This window comes from Pristis pectinata, chromosome 8, assembly GCF_009764475.1.
Source record: "Pristis pectinata isolate sPriPec2 chromosome 8, sPriPec2.1.pri, whole genome shotgun sequence".
Classification (NCBI taxonomy): domain Eukaryota; kingdom Metazoa; phylum Chordata; class Chondrichthyes; order Rhinopristiformes; family Pristidae; genus Pristis; species Pristis pectinata.
In genome coordinates, this window is record NC_067412.1 from 77,668,681 (window position 1) to 77,685,535 (window position 16,855).

Genomic DNA, 16,855 nt, shown 5'->3' on the forward strand with positions numbered 1-16,855 from the left:
ATCCATAATGAGGGTGGCAAGGGAGGGGGTAAAATGTTTCTAACTTAACAACTTTCATAAGCCAGGGAGCCAATTCCAACTGTGTTCCAAATTGCACTATGTTAGTAGCTGCCATTTGGTGAATATATGCCTTGTACTTCAGGACAACAGTTACTTTGTGCTTGATTTTGATTTGTGGGAATACTAACTAAAAATCTGCAATTGATAAGTTGAAAATTATCTTAATTTCCCATTCCCAAAGTTGCATGAATGCTTTCCATATCAGAAATTTAGATATATGTTTATAAAGTGGATAAATAAAAGGTAGTCTATGGTTACATATTCCATGTGGAAAATGCAAGACTGTGTGACTTTACTGAAGAGTGCACAGAATTTTCCTCCTTCCTTGCAGGAGGTCCTCAGGTTATATAATGGTTGCATTCCTGAGAATTGTTCATTAACTGAATTTTCTGTAAGTCAGAAACAATTTCCCCTAAAATCGTAACGTCACATCTTTGGCCTTGGCAGCCCTTGGGAACTGATTTGTAAACAGTAGATTGGGGAAGGTCAGCGTTGGTAGTAGGAGTTGTTACCAGATGGTGAACTGTGACAATTGTTTGTTGTGTGGAGTGATAGGGGTGGGGAGAACTGATTCACTAATCAGTGAGAAATTATTGGCAGTTTAATAAAAGAAAGTGTCTGCGAATGAGAGATGGCTGGGGTTTCTTAAACGTTTGATCTTGCCTGAAGGAGTTTAGAGAAGGCATTGGCTTTTTCTATGGGTGATCTCTGCATTGTTTCATTGTGAAGAGATTGGAGTACTGCACCTGAGAGGGTCTGGGAGAGTTTGCATAAAGTCAGATTTTTGTAAGTCAGATCCTCCATACCTGGGGACTACCATACTTCGTTTTCAATAGGTTCAACAGAAATAATCTGATTGAAACGACAAGTTAGAATGGAATTGGGTGAAAAAGTATTTGATTGGGACAGTTATAAATTCAGAAATCAGTTCAATAGGATTATGTTTCTCAGCTTGATGTTTATTATTTATAACAAAACTAGCATCTTCAAGATTTGCTATCTTTATTCTCTTTTCCTAGGTTTCCAAGACCTGTGACTGTTGAACCGTTTGATCAGTGTGATGATGAAGATGGCCTTCAAGAGAAACTGGTTCAGAAAAACCAACATTATCACAAGTAAGCATTGAATGTAAATTGCTACCTCCCCATTTAAAATTCCTGTGTCTTAAAATTTTTAACTAGGACTTTTCTTAAGCAGTGTGTTTAAGGGCCTCTCTTGTCTTGGGCCTGCTTTTACAAAGCACACAGTTTGGTTTTAATAAATTTTGCTTGGTTGAGTAACTTGGTGTGTAAAATAAGTTAGCACATTTATTTTCTCATGAACTACTTGGGATTTCTGCATGCTCCAGTCCAGCCAGGTAAACACTAAATGGAATTGTGCTTCATTACCCTTGGATTACATTTGTAGAAGTCTAGTTGAATGGTTATGAGCTGGCACAAAAGGGGTAGAAAGAGAAAGTAGTTGAGGCAGGTACAATAACAACATTTAAAAAGACATTTGGATAAGTATATGGATTGGAAACTTTTAGAGTGATATTGGCAAAACACAGGCAAATGGGACTAGGTCAGCATGTGGGCACCTTGGTTGACATGGACAAGTTTGGCCTGTTTCTTTGCTGTATTACTCTATGACTCTAAAGTGCTCTACAAAGCATTACCTCAACTGAAGTAGCTCCTGGTTGAATAAGTTATGCAGTGTGTAGTGGCTTACCTGTTATTCTTGTACTCCATTCCACAGAATTTGTCATGCATAAATAGAAGCTGAAGAACTTGAATGTAGAATTAGCAGGGCCATTCTTTTCCTCCCATGTGTTGGTAATTGATTGGGAGAGCAAGTTTTGAGCTTCTGGGCTGTTGACTACTCAAAAAATGGATCAAAATGAAAATGCTTTTAATGTCAAGTACAGTCTAAGTTTATATAATTTTTCTCTGCTGTAAATTCTATATTAATTTGCACATTTCATTTGATTTGCCAATTCCTGTGCATTGGTAAATTGGTTTATGATTGTCACATGAACTGAGGTACAGTGGAAAAACATACAGATCATTTCATCACATTAGTGTATTGAGGTAGTACAAGAGAAAACAATAACAGAATGGAAAATAAAGTGTTACAGTTACAGAGTGCACTGCAGGCAGACAGTAAGGTGCAAGGCCATAACGAGGTAGATTGTGCGGTCAAGAGTCCATTCTTATCATACTAGGGGACCGTTCAATAGTCTTACAACAGCGGGATCGAAGCTGTCCTTTAGCCTGGTGGTACGTGCTTTCAGGCTTTTGTATCTTCTGCCCAATGGGAGGGGGAGAAGAGAGAATGTCCGGGGTGGCTGGGGTCTTTAATTACGTTGGCTGCTTTACCGAGGCAGCAAAGTATAGACAGAGTCCATGGAGGGGAGGCTGGTTTCTATGGTATGCTGACCTTTGTCCACAACTCTGCAGTTTCTGTGGTGCCAGGCAGAGCAGCTGCTATACCAAACCATGATGCATCTGGATAGGATGCTTTCGATGGTGCATCTATAAAAATTAGTGAGGGTCAAAGGGGACGTCAAATTTCTTTAGCCTCCTGAGGAAGTAGGGGAGTCTGATTTTTCTTTTTCTCGTAGCTACCTGTTAAACTAGCAAAATAAATAGGGGGAGAGGAGTACAGATTTTTGGATTGATAATCCATGCTGTGCATATAAGTTTGTAAATGCATAAGGAGTGCAGTGATGTTTACTTTTAGTTCCTGTCTCCTAGTATACTATATTGTAAGTTTTTCATACTTGATAATTTTTAAGGGAACGAGAGCAGCCACCAAGATTTGCCCAGCATGGGACATTTGAGTATGAATATGCCATGAGATGGAAAGCGCTGCTTGAAATGGAGAAACAACAACAAGAGCAAGTGGACAGAAATGTGAAAGAAGCACGAGAAAAACTGGAAGTAGAATTGGAAGCTGCACGTCATGAGCACCAAGTCATGCTGATGAGGCAAGGTATGTTGAGAAGTGACCCATACACTTTTCTCTGTCTCCTTCTAAAGCTATTGACTTCTGGTAAACAGGTTTGGAATATAGAACATAGAGCAGTACAGCACAGGAACTGGCCCCTTTGGCCCACGATGTTATGCTAAACTAATTAAATGCCTCCCTTCTGCGTACACAATGCTTATATTCCTCCATTCTCTGCATATTCGTGTCAATCTAAGAGCCTCTTAAACACTTCTGTTGTATTTGCCTCCACTACTACTCCTGCCAGGCACCCACCACTCTATTTATAAAAGAAATACTTGCCCGTACATCTCCTTTGAACTTGCCCCCTATTGGCTTAAATGCATGCCCTCTAGTGTTAGGCATTTCGACCCTGGGGGGAAAAATAACGGCTGTCTGCTCAAGGCCTCTCATACTCTTAAGCTCCTATCATATGAACAATGGATCAGTTTTGTTATCCATTAATTCTATTCTCCTGTCATCTCTTCCAACTCTCCCTTATAACTTTCTTTAATGTGTCTGGCTACCCATTGTTGTGACTGAACTAAACTGAGCCATGTGGAAGCTGTAACTGGGAGATATAGAAGTCTTCATTCACATTCAAGAAGTCTTGATGACCTGCCCATCTCCTCTCCCCTCCTCCATCCTTTATTCAATGGTCCACTGCCCTCTTACCAGAATCATCCTTCTTCAGCCCTTTACCACTTCTACCTATCAGCTCTCAGCCTATTAAATCTCCCCCACCCCCACCCACCTACCATCCCTCTCTCACCTGGACTTGCCTATCACTTGAACTCAGCTATCACCTGCCTGTGATCCCCTTCCCCCTCCTTATTCTGGCTTCTGCCCTCTTCCTTTCCAGTTTGATGAAGGGTCTTGGCCCAAAATGTCGACAGTTCATTTCCTTCCATGGATGCTGCCTGACCTGCTGAGTTCCTCCAGTACTTTTTGTGAATTGCTCCATATTCCAGCATCTGCAGAAGTTTTTTTGTGACACCCAAAATATACCTCTTGTCACTGTGTTGAGGGATGGCCCTATGATTTTCCAACTAGCCAGAATATTAAGTGACAAAACAGACCTGTCCTGAACTGTGTTTTAAGTGGTAGGGATATGCCTTTAACGATGTGTTGATACAGGAGGTGGCCACTTAATGCCCTCCCTGATCTCATCCTGAAGTTTTCCGTGTCTTCCCCTTTGTCATTTCAAGGAGATAGAATCAGTATGGCCCACACCCAATGATTGGATTCAGTGACCCCAAAGCATCAGTTAAAGTTAAGTTGTGAATGGATTTTGTTTCCTGAAGACTGGTTCTCACTTTAATTAATATCTGCTATCCATACTTTAATAACTCCGGAATAATCCCTAACACCCATCCCACTCAGTCTATGAACAGTGAAAGCTTTTGTAGTTCCTGAGTTTTGGTTTGTGTTGCTGACTAGTTTTTTCAGCTGCTCCATTGAGTAAGTCTTTGAAGCTTTGAGATATCTTGAACAAGCTTACTCCAGAGAAGTTTGACAAGCTATGCCTTGAGCTCCTCATGTGGGTGTAGACTCAAAACTGGTCATAAAAGTGATCATTTTACTGATAGGGATTTTTTTTATTATCAAGCTCAGTACACTGCTTCTCCACAAACTCTTTTGAAAGAAATTTCAACCTGGAAACATTGACAACTCCCCACCCTACCACCCCACCCCTGATGCTGCTTAGCCCAGAGAGTTCCTCCAATAGATTGTTGCTGTTATGTAATGTATAGGGAATTTTCATAAGTTTTCTTTCGGACATTATTTTAAATCTGTATCCTCTATCATTGAACCTTGTGCCACTGTTTATCTGAAACCTTCATGATTTTTGAACACCGCTGTTTAATGTCCCCATAACCTTCTCTGCTCAATCCCAGGTTTTCTAACTTCCTGTGCTTAACTGGAGGTTATCATCTCCTGCAACAGTTGATAATTTGTGCACTTTTTCAGGTCTTGGCTTTTTTCCTGAAGTATGATGCTCATAATTGACTCTAACTTTCTTTGGTGCTCTGCCCTGTTTATTAACTCAAGCTCCAAAATGGTTGACGTGCAGAACTCTGCTTTATGTTCTCAGGATGTCCCATTTAAAAATGTAACATGTGTAAAACACATAATGTACAAAGTGTGCCCAATAACCCCTTTTAACATAAAACAGCCCTTCTGTAGTCCATCTGGGTTTACCAGCAAACCAAGCACTGAATCTCTGGCCTCAGGACAGTTGAGCATTCATCCTGGTACCCCTGGCATACATAAGACCAATACTGATATTCATTCTGTGTTCTCCCCCATGCTCATGAAGGTTCTTCCCTCCTCTTGCTCCATGGATACAGAAGCAGAGCCCATGGTAGAATGATGGTCTGAAATGGGGGCTTCCTGGAAAAGTGGACCACATCCCATGGTGTCATTATTTGTACGGATTGAGCGGAGATTAGAAGTGATGTTAAAGGATGAAGAGAGTCAGAAACTAAAGTGTAAAAAAAAATGTTGGAAACAGATTTTGAGCTTTATGCTCTTTTTAAGGTTAAGACAATCTGTCAATATGTTCTTCTCTACTTTCATTTTCTGTATATACTTCATTTAAAGTTTTGCCATTTAATTTGTATTCTTAAAGGTTCGTGCTTTCTTGTGGGAAATAAGACAGGCTGTTATCATCCTTGTGCACCAATGAATATACCATAAATCTAAGTCCAGGCTGTTGAATTTATGGTCTAATGGGCAGGTGTACAAGAATGGATTGTGAATGATTTTTTTAGAATTTCTTCAGAAAATGTAATCAAAGTTTCATTCACTTGAAGGTAAATCTGCATCTTTCAGAAGATACTGTATCTAGGGCAAGTATAAAAATGAAATTGCTCTTGGAAATTATAATTTAAGCATGTTAATTGACCAAGATTTTGTCAACAGATTTAATGAGACGTCAAGAAGAGCTGAGGCGCATGGAAGAACTACATAATCAGGAACTGCAGAAAAGAAAGCAGTTAGAACTGAGGTAAAGATCCTTTTATTGCATTGAATTCTTGAAAATGAATGTCTAAGATATTTCTGGAAGAGTTATTTTCTGACAGGTAACAGTTAATTTATTAAGCATAACACAAACACTTCGAAGTTTTGTTTGGTAGATGTCTCTTTTCCTAGGGATGTAGGACATGGTGGTCAGTGGAAGAGAGGAGTATCGTAATGAGCAATTATGCTGCTGATCTTGGTACCAGATTCCAAATTTGAATTCACAGAAGTGAACATACTAATTTATTATTACGTGTTATGTAACATAATTTGTAAAATGCCATTTTCCTCTTAAACAAATGTGGTCTGGTGGTGTAGAATTTACAGAGGTCATTGGGGAACCATGTTTTATTTTTGTAACTATTGAAAAGTTGTAGAGTTAAGGAGCACAGAAACAGGCCCTTCAGTTCACCCAACTCACCAACCATCGAGCATCCATTTGCACAAATTCTACACTAATTCAATTTTTATTCTGCTCCAGATTCTACCACTCACCTGTATGCTAGGGGCAATCTACAGTTTTCAAGTAAACTAGCAGAGCCCCCACTTCTTTGGATGTGGGAGGAAACCAGAGCACCCTGAGGAAACCCACGGGGTCATAAGGAAAAATTCAAATTCCACGTGGACAGCCCCAGAGATCGCAATTGAACCTGGGTGGCTGGAGCTGTGAGGCACTAGCTTTGCTAGCTGCATCATTGTGCTGTCCTTTCTGAATAATTTGAAACTTGTTTTTGTTCTATGCAATAGTAAAAGATCCTTTGTGGCACACAAACTTAATTGGCAAGGCTGCTTGTGTCGGGATCGTAGCTTCATCTGTTACTGATTGTGATTGTAGCATCCATTTTTATTGCTTCATTACCTGTACTCCCTGTAACACCAATAGCATCTAAAGTGAGAATCCATTTCTTATCAGCCAGCAATCTGATTATCTAAAGACTGCTAAGGCTAGACAATGTTTTCAAAATTAGTCTGCCATTAGTTGTAGCAGCAGATTTTTGTCTGTTCAATGCTTCTGTTTGCCTGTGATATGTCTGAACACCATGATGCCTGAATTAAGTGGCTTGGCTTCACCAACATGCAGTAAAATAGTACATTGGTATCATTCTTGACTTGTTTTGCAGTGTGTTTCTTAATAGATTGTGTGAGCATTCATTGGTTGGCCAGCTATGCTTGATACAGATTCATTTATACTTCTGTATTTAGGTGTAGGCATTAGATATTCACAGAATTGATAATTATCAGTGACATTTTGGCCTTGGAATTTCACTTGTTAGTCATAGTAATGCACTTCTGGAAAAAGAATACCAGCCAACTTAATCTTTTAAGTTAAAAGCAGAATGACTAGAAGGCAAAGTGCCTTTAAATATTACGAAGAAAAAAGTTTAAACTATTTTTAAGTTGAATTCTGCTTCAAGATTGTTTTCACAGCTTGGGAAATAATGTAATGAAAGGGAATGGGCTAAATTTTATTGTCATAAGGGGAAGCTTTTTCAAAAACCATAGGATATGACAGTTGTTAAGGAAATGGATAAGGATTATAGGAAAATGTTGAAAATGGTATTGAACTTGAATTGAAGTAGCAAAGCTAGTAAATGAGTTTGGCTTTCTTTTCAGTTGTTAATTCTCTCTTTTAAAAAAAATTCAAGTTTGCACCAATTGTCCATAGCCTTGGCAAATTACTTCTGAAAAATCTTTTACTCACCCATTTTTTTTGCGGAAAAATAGGTTTGTTTTGTCTTTTTTTTTGTAGGTGAAGTGTTGAATATTTAATTTGAAAAGAGTAATTTTGTAATTTCTCATTGTTATTTACTTCAGGCAAGAAGAAGAACGCAGAAGACGTGAAGAAGAAATATTGCTGCGTCAGCGTGAGAAAGAAGAAATGATGCGAAGACAACAGGAGGGCTTTCGAGGAAACTTTGAAAATGTAAGAGTTCTGAGATACTCATTCACTTTAGCTCAGTGAAGTAAGTTAGTGATGTTATTAATACACTGGAGGGAAAAGGTGACATTTAAAACAATATCAGAAAGAAAGTTAATCACGTTTCACACCACTTTACCAATTGTTCTTTGGTGGTGCAAGCTGCACAGTATGTTGCTTGATTAGGCAATTAAACATTCATTGTGGTGGAGAATGGAAAGATGAGGATTTTTTTTTATATAGCTCTGATTCTTATATCTAGTCATTGACCGGTTTATGTACAGTTGACATGATTATAAACATAACTGCCTGATCTCACACATACCAGTGCAATGACATCATTTTTGCCATCTGGATTAACATCATTAGAAAAGACCTTGCAGGTAAATGTACATGTTATGTTTATTTCCTCACAAGCATTTAATTCCATTTATAATCATTTTTTTCCATCGAGGTTTGCAATACTGGTATGAACTTCATCTCTGAATTTCAGTGTCTTTTACAAGTGTTACACAGTATTTTAGCACTTGAGCAGTAACCAAGGGAACTGCACATCAAAAAGTGAGACTGCTTTCTGTTTTACTTTCAGCAAAAACAAAGGTTGAAGTCTCCATGATTTTTTCCAAATGGTTTGCGATTGCATGCTGAATGTCAGTGCCCAATATTCTTTGTAATATCTTAATACTTAATTAGCCAATTGTGGTTGGTTACTAATATATTGGACAATGTACTACTTTACCTGTTACTAAGCAAAACAGTTTGTTTTGAAGGACAAGCTATCAACAGTTTTGCTTTGTATTGCTCTCAATCTAAATAAGGCCACAAATAATTGCAACTAAAGCCAACCCTCACCAGCCAATTTCATTTCTGATATATGTTCACTTAAGATGATTACTATTCAAGAATATGGAACTATTAGAATTTGTTGAGTCTTGACGTGCATTGCCTAGAGTTGTTGAAGCCAAATGGTTCAGTAATGTTCTTCAGGAGAAGAAATTAGACATGCTTGCTTGGTTTGGCCTATAAGTGACTCCATACCTTAAGAGTGGTAAATTCTTAAATGTCCTTTGAAGTGGCTAGATTCTCTCATTACTGTTGCATTCAAACAGAGTTGGAGTAAAGTGGATGGACCACCTGGTGTTGATATGGCACATTGTCTGTAATATATAATTCTGTGAGTTCAAACATCTGGGGATTGGTGTCTAAATTGGGAGAACTGTCCCACAGCCAGGCAATAGCATGACGTGGTCATACCCACAGAATTGTACATACAGATGACGTGGGAGACTCTTCTGTGACAATACTTATCCCTGGATAGACCCACCAGAGGTAGTAGTATGGTGGTGTGCAGGCAATAGGGAGAGTCTTTGAAATCTTGGAACACTGACTTCAGATCCCATCAAGTCTCATGGCAAACATGAGAATCACCATTTCATTACCATTGAACAACACTTGGAAGAAACACTGAAAGGAGCAAGGGCACAAATTGTTCTTTGGGTGGAAGACCAGGTGGCTCGTAACACCATCACAGATTAAACTGGCTCATTCCTGAAGGACATAGCTTCCAGATTATGTCTGTGGCAGGTAGTGAGTGAACCAACACAACGGATAAACCTATTTGATGTCATCCTTGCCTACCTTCCGATGGCAGATGAATGGTTAGAAGTTGGCTTTGTTAGAAGTGATCATTCCACAGTCTGATCTTCACACTGAGCATACCCTCTGTGTTCCACTAAAATTATGCAAATGGTATAGATACAAATTTAGCAGCTCAAAATTGGGCATCAGTGCAGTGCTTTGGACCATCAGCAGCAAAAGAATTTAACTTTGTGGCTTGGCATATTCCTCATTTTAATTATTACTGTCAAGCCTAGTTCAACGAGGAGTGTAGGAAGGCATGACTGGTCCAGCACCATGCATAATTAGAAATGCCAGCCTGGGGTAGTTGTAATATGGGACTAAGTGCCTGCTATGGTCCCATATTAGATAGTTATGCAATCTCGCAATTAGTGGATCAGATCGAACCTCTGTTGGACAATAGAAGGACGAGGCTAAAAGATATTGCCATTCTCATCAGGGACCAGTATGTGAGTACTAAAGAGAAGGCTGATACATTTCCAACCTTGTTAAGCCAAAAAGTGCATAACTGATCCACTTCATCTTCCTTCTGAGATCCCCACCATCACAAGCCAGTCTCCAGCCAATTTGATTCAGTCCACTATATCAAAAAGTGGCTGAATGCACTATACTTGACAAAGGGTATGGGACTAGACAGCATCCCACTGTAATTGTGAAGACCTGCTTTGCAGAACTAGCTGTGCCTCTAGCTAAACTGTTACAGCATAGTTCCAACAGTGGCATTGACCTGTTGATGAAAAATTGCCCAGGTGTGTCCTGTTTACAGAAACCAAAGACAAATCCTCTGTAGCCAATCTCCACCCAGGTACTCTGACATCAAGGAAGCATTTGACTGAGTGGCATCAAAGCACCCTGGTTTAAAAATTAAATCAATGGGCATCAAAAGGATTGTGGTTCTCAGAGGTCAATCTCCCCATTCCCAGGATATCAAGTTCTTTAGGGAAGTATTCTAGGCGCAACCTTTCGTCATGTCATTTATGACCTTTCTTTCATCATGAGATCAGAAAGTGCAGCCATCAGTGAACATCCCCAATGTTCAATTCCATTTGCAAATCCTCAGTAAATGAAGCAGTTAGTTAGCATTCATGCCACAATAGTTTCCAATAAGAGAGTCTAATCACCTACCTGTGATTTTTTTAAAATGGTATTACAAATGCAGTGTCTCCTATCAACCAAATGCCATTAACTGGAAACTCAACAGGACCAGCCATGTAAATATCATGGCCATAAAAGCAGGTCAAAGACTGACTTGCTTCCTGTCACCATATACAGGGCACAAGTCAGAAATATACATGATGAGTGCAGCACTAACATTGCTTGGGAAGCTTGACACTGTTTAGCATAAAGCAACCTGCTTGATCAACACCCTGTCCACTCTAAAATGCACTGCAGTTATTCAGTCAGGATACAACAACAATACTTCCAGACCAATGGCCTCCACTACAGAACAACAGTGATAACAGGTACATGGGAACACCATCACCTGCAGGTTTACTTTAAAGTAAAACATTGTTCTGACTTGGAAATAAATCATTAGTATTTCATTGTTGCTGGGTGTTGTCTAACAGCACTATGGAAGAACAATGACTGAAACTGCAGCTGTAGAAGAAGGTGGCTTACCATCAACTTCGGGGCATTAGTAGCAGTCATAAAATTCTGGACTTAGCATTGCCATCCTGAATAAAAAGTCATTTCTACCTTTTGAAGAAGTTACTTGTGAAGACCTGGAATTGAATCTGACACCCTTCAGCTCTGTAGTTTATTTTCCCACACTAGTTTGTCCATTGCCTTTTTTGAGTGAGGGGATGTGGTGAGCATACAAGTGATGTGGTCTGAATTGAATTAAAGTGTAGCATTCTTTGATCTATAATTTTCTTTAAGATCCCCTTTGGGAGACTCTGCATTGATATTAGCTGTACAACTGTAATAGCACCTTCTATGGCATCTTCACAGGAAAAGCAGCATTTCTTCTTGCTGGAAGTGCATGATTGGCTGAGTTGGATTCTTTGTCACCTTTTTCCAGATGAATTTTTTTTAATACATAACATCAAGGCCCTGATTTTTCTTCGCTGCTTTGGGATTTTGGACAATAATTGGATGCCCTGAATGTGCAATCTAGGCAAAGTGTAAATGTTTTCAGGAGCGAAGAGCATGGCAGAAGACTTCATTGTGCATATGTTTTTTTTTAAAAGAGAGAGAATATGAGGATGGAAGAAATGGCTCAACGTACTGGAATGGCCATGCCAGGTGAGATTTAAAAATCACTTTAGATTGGTAATGAAAGCAATATTTTCTTGGTGGAGCATATATTGATTTGATGTTTTGTATATAGGAGTTACTTAGTTTCAATTAAGAATAGTAATAAAATATTGTTTTGTTTCAACTGTGTGAAAATGTTTTGTTTTTCTTCAAAAATAATGTTTGTAGATAAAATAAAGAAACTTCCAGACGCAGTGAAATAATACCATAGATTTGGGGGTCATTGGTATTGGAATGGTGCTTGTTGACTGGAGATCTTGGGTCACTTTCTGTAGTGTCTTTTCCAGTGTTGATTTCTGTTTCGGCATCAGTTCTAGGGATCCTTTGAATAAAATTGGTGTAGCTATAAGCTGGCTGAGCAGTCTGTCAATTGAAGAATTGGTCACAGCTGTAGAGATATAGCATGGAAATGGCCCCACTGAGTCTGCATCGACCATCAGTCACCCATTTACACTAAGCCCTTCCGTTATTCTTCCTACATTCTTATCAACTTGCCCACCACCGCACCCCACCCCCCTTTTCACTGCCCCCAATTCTGTAACTGCTCCTGAAGTCAGGATTGAACCTGGATCTCTGGCACTGAGGCAGCAGCTCTACTAGCTGTGCCACTGTGCTACCCATTCTCGCATGAAGCAAAACAAAAATCTTCCAAATTTTAATTGGAACTAAAGGTGGAAACTAACATGTTGAATAATTTCTAATATTTATCTGAGTGAATTGCCATCAGCACAAGTTAGGTATTAAGCTCTAGAAAGGGTGATTACTAAAAAGGTAAATATGATGCAGCATGCCATTTACAACCTTGCTTTCATCTTGTGCAACAAAATTTTCTGAGTACATTCGTAATTATCTGAAATTGTCATTTGTCACTTTCTAAGATTATACTGGAGGAAGTTACAATTGACAACTTTTCCAGATTTTTTCATATAACCATGCATGTGTGTATTCTGGAAGTTGCTGTCATTACAACTGCAATATCCAAATGATTTATTTTTATATCTATACTTATTAGATTGGATTCAGTGATGTTTTAGTTTCATTCTTGCACACAAAGTTGAGATCTCATGGTTTTAAATCTATTTTGGTAGACCATTTTAAAAAGAAAGCAAGTTTTCTTGGACTGGCTAGTAGTAGTACTGCAGTTCTTAACTGTGAGTTTGCTGTCTATACTATTGAGGCATTCCAGGACTAGCTGCGCCTCCCGTCAAGCTGTTCCAGAACAGTAAGAACGCTGGCACTGATCCGACAATGGAAAATTGCCCAGGTATGTCACACCCACAGAAGACAAATCCAATTCTGGCTAATTACTGCTCAATGAGTCTGTTTTTAGTTATCAGCAATATAATTGATGATCTTGTTGACAGTTATTTGCTCACTATTGCTCAGTTTGGGTTTGGCAGGACCACTTGGGTGCAGACCTCAACAGCCTTGGTCCAAAGATAAAGGCAACATTTTGTGAGCATGCCATAAAAGCATCCTAGTAAACTTGTAGATAATGAGCTAATGGGGAAAGCACTCCATTGGTTGGAGTTGTAACACATACAAAGGAAGATTTTGGTAATTGATGGTGGTCAATCATGAGAATCCCAAGACCTCATCTTGGGAGTTCCTCAGGATAGTGTCCTTCGCTCAGCAATCATCAGCTGGTTCTTTCATGACCTCCTTTCTATTTTATAGCCAGAAGTGGGGATATTTGCTAATGATTGAAGAGTGTTTTATTCCATTTACAACTCCAGAAAATGAAACAGTTGATGCTTATGTGTAGCATGACGGAAACATTCATTTATTCACTTTTCGTTATCTGAGTATCATTGGTAAGCATGTGTTTATTGCCCATCCCTAACTGGGTTTAAGGTGGTAATGAACAGCCTTCATGAACAGCTGTAGACCTTCTGGTGAATATACTTGCACCGTATTGTTGGAAGCTGGTTCAGGATTTCAAATGAGATGAAGGAACAGTGATATATTTCCAAGTTGGTTAGTGCACAGTTTGGAAGGGAAATAGCAGGTGATTTCCATGTACCAGAAGTTTTTGTCTTCCTTGTTGGTAGAGGTTGCAGGTTTCTGAGATGCTGTCGGAGTAGTCTGGGCGAGTCACTGTAGTCCATTCTTTTTATATGGTAAAATTGCAACCACTGTGCAATGCTAGTGATGGATGTGAATGTTCAGGGTCACAGATGGAGAGCCAGTCACACAGATTGCGTAGTCCTCGATGTCAAGAAGCTCGAGAGTTGCTTTGATTATTTGATTGAAAGGAGGTAACTGAAGAAACAACGAAACGTGGTTGGGCCTTGGATCTTGCCCTAAGGAACTCGCACAGTGGGGCTGGCACAGTTGATATCCAACAAACGACAACCATTTTCTTTTGTGTGAGCTAAGGCTCCAACCACTGAAGTCCTTTCCCTTTGGTGCCCATTGACTTCAGTTTTACCGATGGAAGCTGCACTCGATCAAATGATGCCAAATTAATGACATTCTTTTTCACCTCTGGAGTTCAGCTCTTCAGTCCACATTTGAATCGAGGGTTGGATGATGTATGAAGCCAAGTGGTCCTGTCTGGGACTCAAACTGGGCATCTGTGAGCAGGTAATTGGTGGGCAAGTGCCAATTAATAGCACTGCCATTTGATGCTTTCCATCGCTTTGCTGCTGATTGGGTGGTTGCTGGCCAGATAGGATTAGATCTACTTTTTCTGAACAGCACATACCAAGACAATTTTGCAGGTGCCTCCTGCCTCTGCTGCTCTTGGACTTAACTTTGACCAGGCATTCAACTGGCTTCAAGACCAGGACAGTGGTGTGGTGTTCAGAATTGAGTAACTTCCTTCCTGACAGGACAAAGCCTTTCTTCAATTTACAGGGCTTAAACTGGGGAATATGCTGCAATGTTCTTCACTCGTCTGGATGTGTACAACCCCAGTGACTCGAGCTCAACACAAAGCAGCTTGGTAACAGCCCCTTAATTGCCCTAAATAACTCGGGCTTTAGTGTACCATAGGTTTAGTGAGTTTCACCTACAATTGCACACTTGGGCTTCTAAGGCAGCATCCTGTAAATCTGCAACTTCTGTCACCAAAAAGATGGGAGCAGCAGGCAACCTGTTGCACAAAAACTTCGGTTTTCTTTCAGGTCTGATTATCATATTAACTTTATTACAGGGTCTAAGTCCAAGAATTTCATATCCAACGTTACTGGTCATACCTTCACCAGAGGGATTATGGCAGTTCAAGAAGGAGTTTTGCCACCAGTTCAAAATGGTCAAGGAAAATGGTTAATTGATAGGAAGCATTCCTGTGGTGACCAAGTTTTTGTAAAATGATCCACATCCCTATTTTGATTCTTTCAAGTTTTCAGAACCTAGTGCAGGGAAATGCATATGGTCCAACCATTTCTACACACATGTATGTTTGTTAATGTGACTATATGGTGAAAATATAGTTCTTTAAAATAAAGGTAGAATGTATGAATTAAAAGTAGGATTCCATCTGTTTTTGTATGATCATGAAAGCTAAGTTTGAACTTGACCTCGTTTAATGAGAGGTCAATCATCTTGAACCTATCACGTGTTCTTTTGTGTGAATGGTGTTCATTTTGAGGTTAAACCTGGGCCCTTGTTGAAGGTTCTAAATGGGCTATTTCTCATGAAATAATGAATTAAAATTGTCTAAATCATGCAGTTAAATCTTTTGTATTATATTTATTTAACTGTAAAATGTTGCAGTGCTGTGTGCTTTCTGAATCTTAGTTATTGTTCTTGTCTATGTCTGCTGTTTATTTGTGACCTTGCTCTGAGTTGAGGTAATGGTCTTATTGAATGGTTTGAGGATCTGTGTGGCCTCCTATATCTTATGCTGTTGACTGAGTTGGGAAAATTTTGATAGTTTAGGAATCTTAATTTTAGAGTGCTTTAGAAATACTGTTTTTTTTGTTTTAGAATTGCAGGATAATATCTTATCCTTTATTTTGAATTACGTTACCTACATTGAAACTAATAGCTATGCTGCTACATCCACAAAATTTGCCTAATATGTCGATTGGTCATAAGCTTAGAATTGATTTAAGTGAGAAGATGAATTTTGGTAACATTCAAAATTTTACTATTAGACTATTGCTTGCAGGGTTCTCTCCAGTGTTGAATCACGATAATGGTTCAGAAATATGATGGTCTATGTATGTATTTTCCTGTGCACTTTTATCTTTTACATTTTGAATTTTAGTTGTCTTATTCCATATTCCAATTTGTGGAATTCATTGAAATTGTTCAATATTCATGTAGAATGGCAATTCTTTGAATTTTTTAAAATTTTGTTCTCTATCTTTTATTTTAGTGGGACTAACTGCAGCTGATTTTACAAATCTGAAAGCAGGTATGGAATTTTAAACTTTGCATAATTTGCACCTCATTATTTAGTGAAAGGATCCTAAAATGCATTTGTTGCATGGAGAAAATAAGAAAAGATTGCATTCTCAAGGCAATATAAATGACTATGCCTAATGCAGAACAAAATAATGTAAACTTTACAAGTAAAGAGTTGGAACTTGGCTTTAATTATCAGAGTTGATGCTGCAGTGATCTGCATTTTGTGCAACTACTTGACTAGATGAATGCCAAATGTGATTTTTTCAGTCAATATTTTACTGAAATACTGTACTTATCAGCTTCTGCAAACCAAGTTCCTCAGCCACTTATGGGAATGAACAGACCCACCGTGAATACTAATGCACCACCACCTCAAGGTCCTCCTGGAAGCCTGGGAAACCAAATGCCAGAAAACAACATTGGATTGGTAATGTATTAAACATAGTGCAAAATAAAAACAATACATTATAAAGAGTAAACTAAAGTTGTGAATATAAGAAGAAAAATAAATGAATTTGAAGTTTTAAGAATTTTTAAAAATTCTTCATGTGCTACAGTGGGGGGGTGGTGGGAAGGATGTAAATGAAATCAAACTGTACACACTTGAGTTGAATGGTGTGGGTTTGGTGA

At 38.9% G+C, this 16,855-nt stretch overlaps 1 protein-coding gene across 8 annotated transcripts in view; it reads left to right on the top strand.

Annotated features, from left to right (window-relative positions):
* LOC127573860 (non-POU domain-containing octamer-binding protein-like) overlaps window positions 1-16,855 on the top strand; it is a 74,936-nt gene that overhangs the window by 21,172 nt on the left and 36,909 nt on the right. For 4 of the 8 annotated variants that reach the window (XR_007956819.1, XM_052022396.1, XM_052022395.1 and 1 more), the window contains exons 4-11: window positions 1,080-1,175; window positions 2,837-3,033; window positions 5,953-6,037; window positions 7,867-7,975; window positions 11,800-11,854; window positions 13,044-13,130; window positions 16,194-16,232; window positions 16,525-16,652. Coding sequence is in view for 6 of the 8 variants with exons in the window: in XM_052022396.1 (XP_051878356.1) it covers window positions 1,080-1,175; window positions 2,837-3,033; window positions 5,953-6,037; window positions 7,867-7,975; window positions 11,800-11,854; window positions 13,044-13,130; window positions 16,194-16,232; window positions 16,525-16,652 (796 nt within the window). In the remaining 2 variants the exon portion in view is untranslated. The remainder of the gene's footprint in view (window positions 1-1,079; window positions 1,176-2,836; window positions 3,034-5,952; window positions 6,038-7,866; window positions 7,976-11,799; window positions 11,855-13,043; window positions 13,131-16,193; window positions 16,233-16,524; window positions 16,653-16,855) is intronic. The other 4 variants (XR_007956820.1, XM_052022400.1, XM_052022399.1 and 1 more) reach the window with 2 other exon arrangements.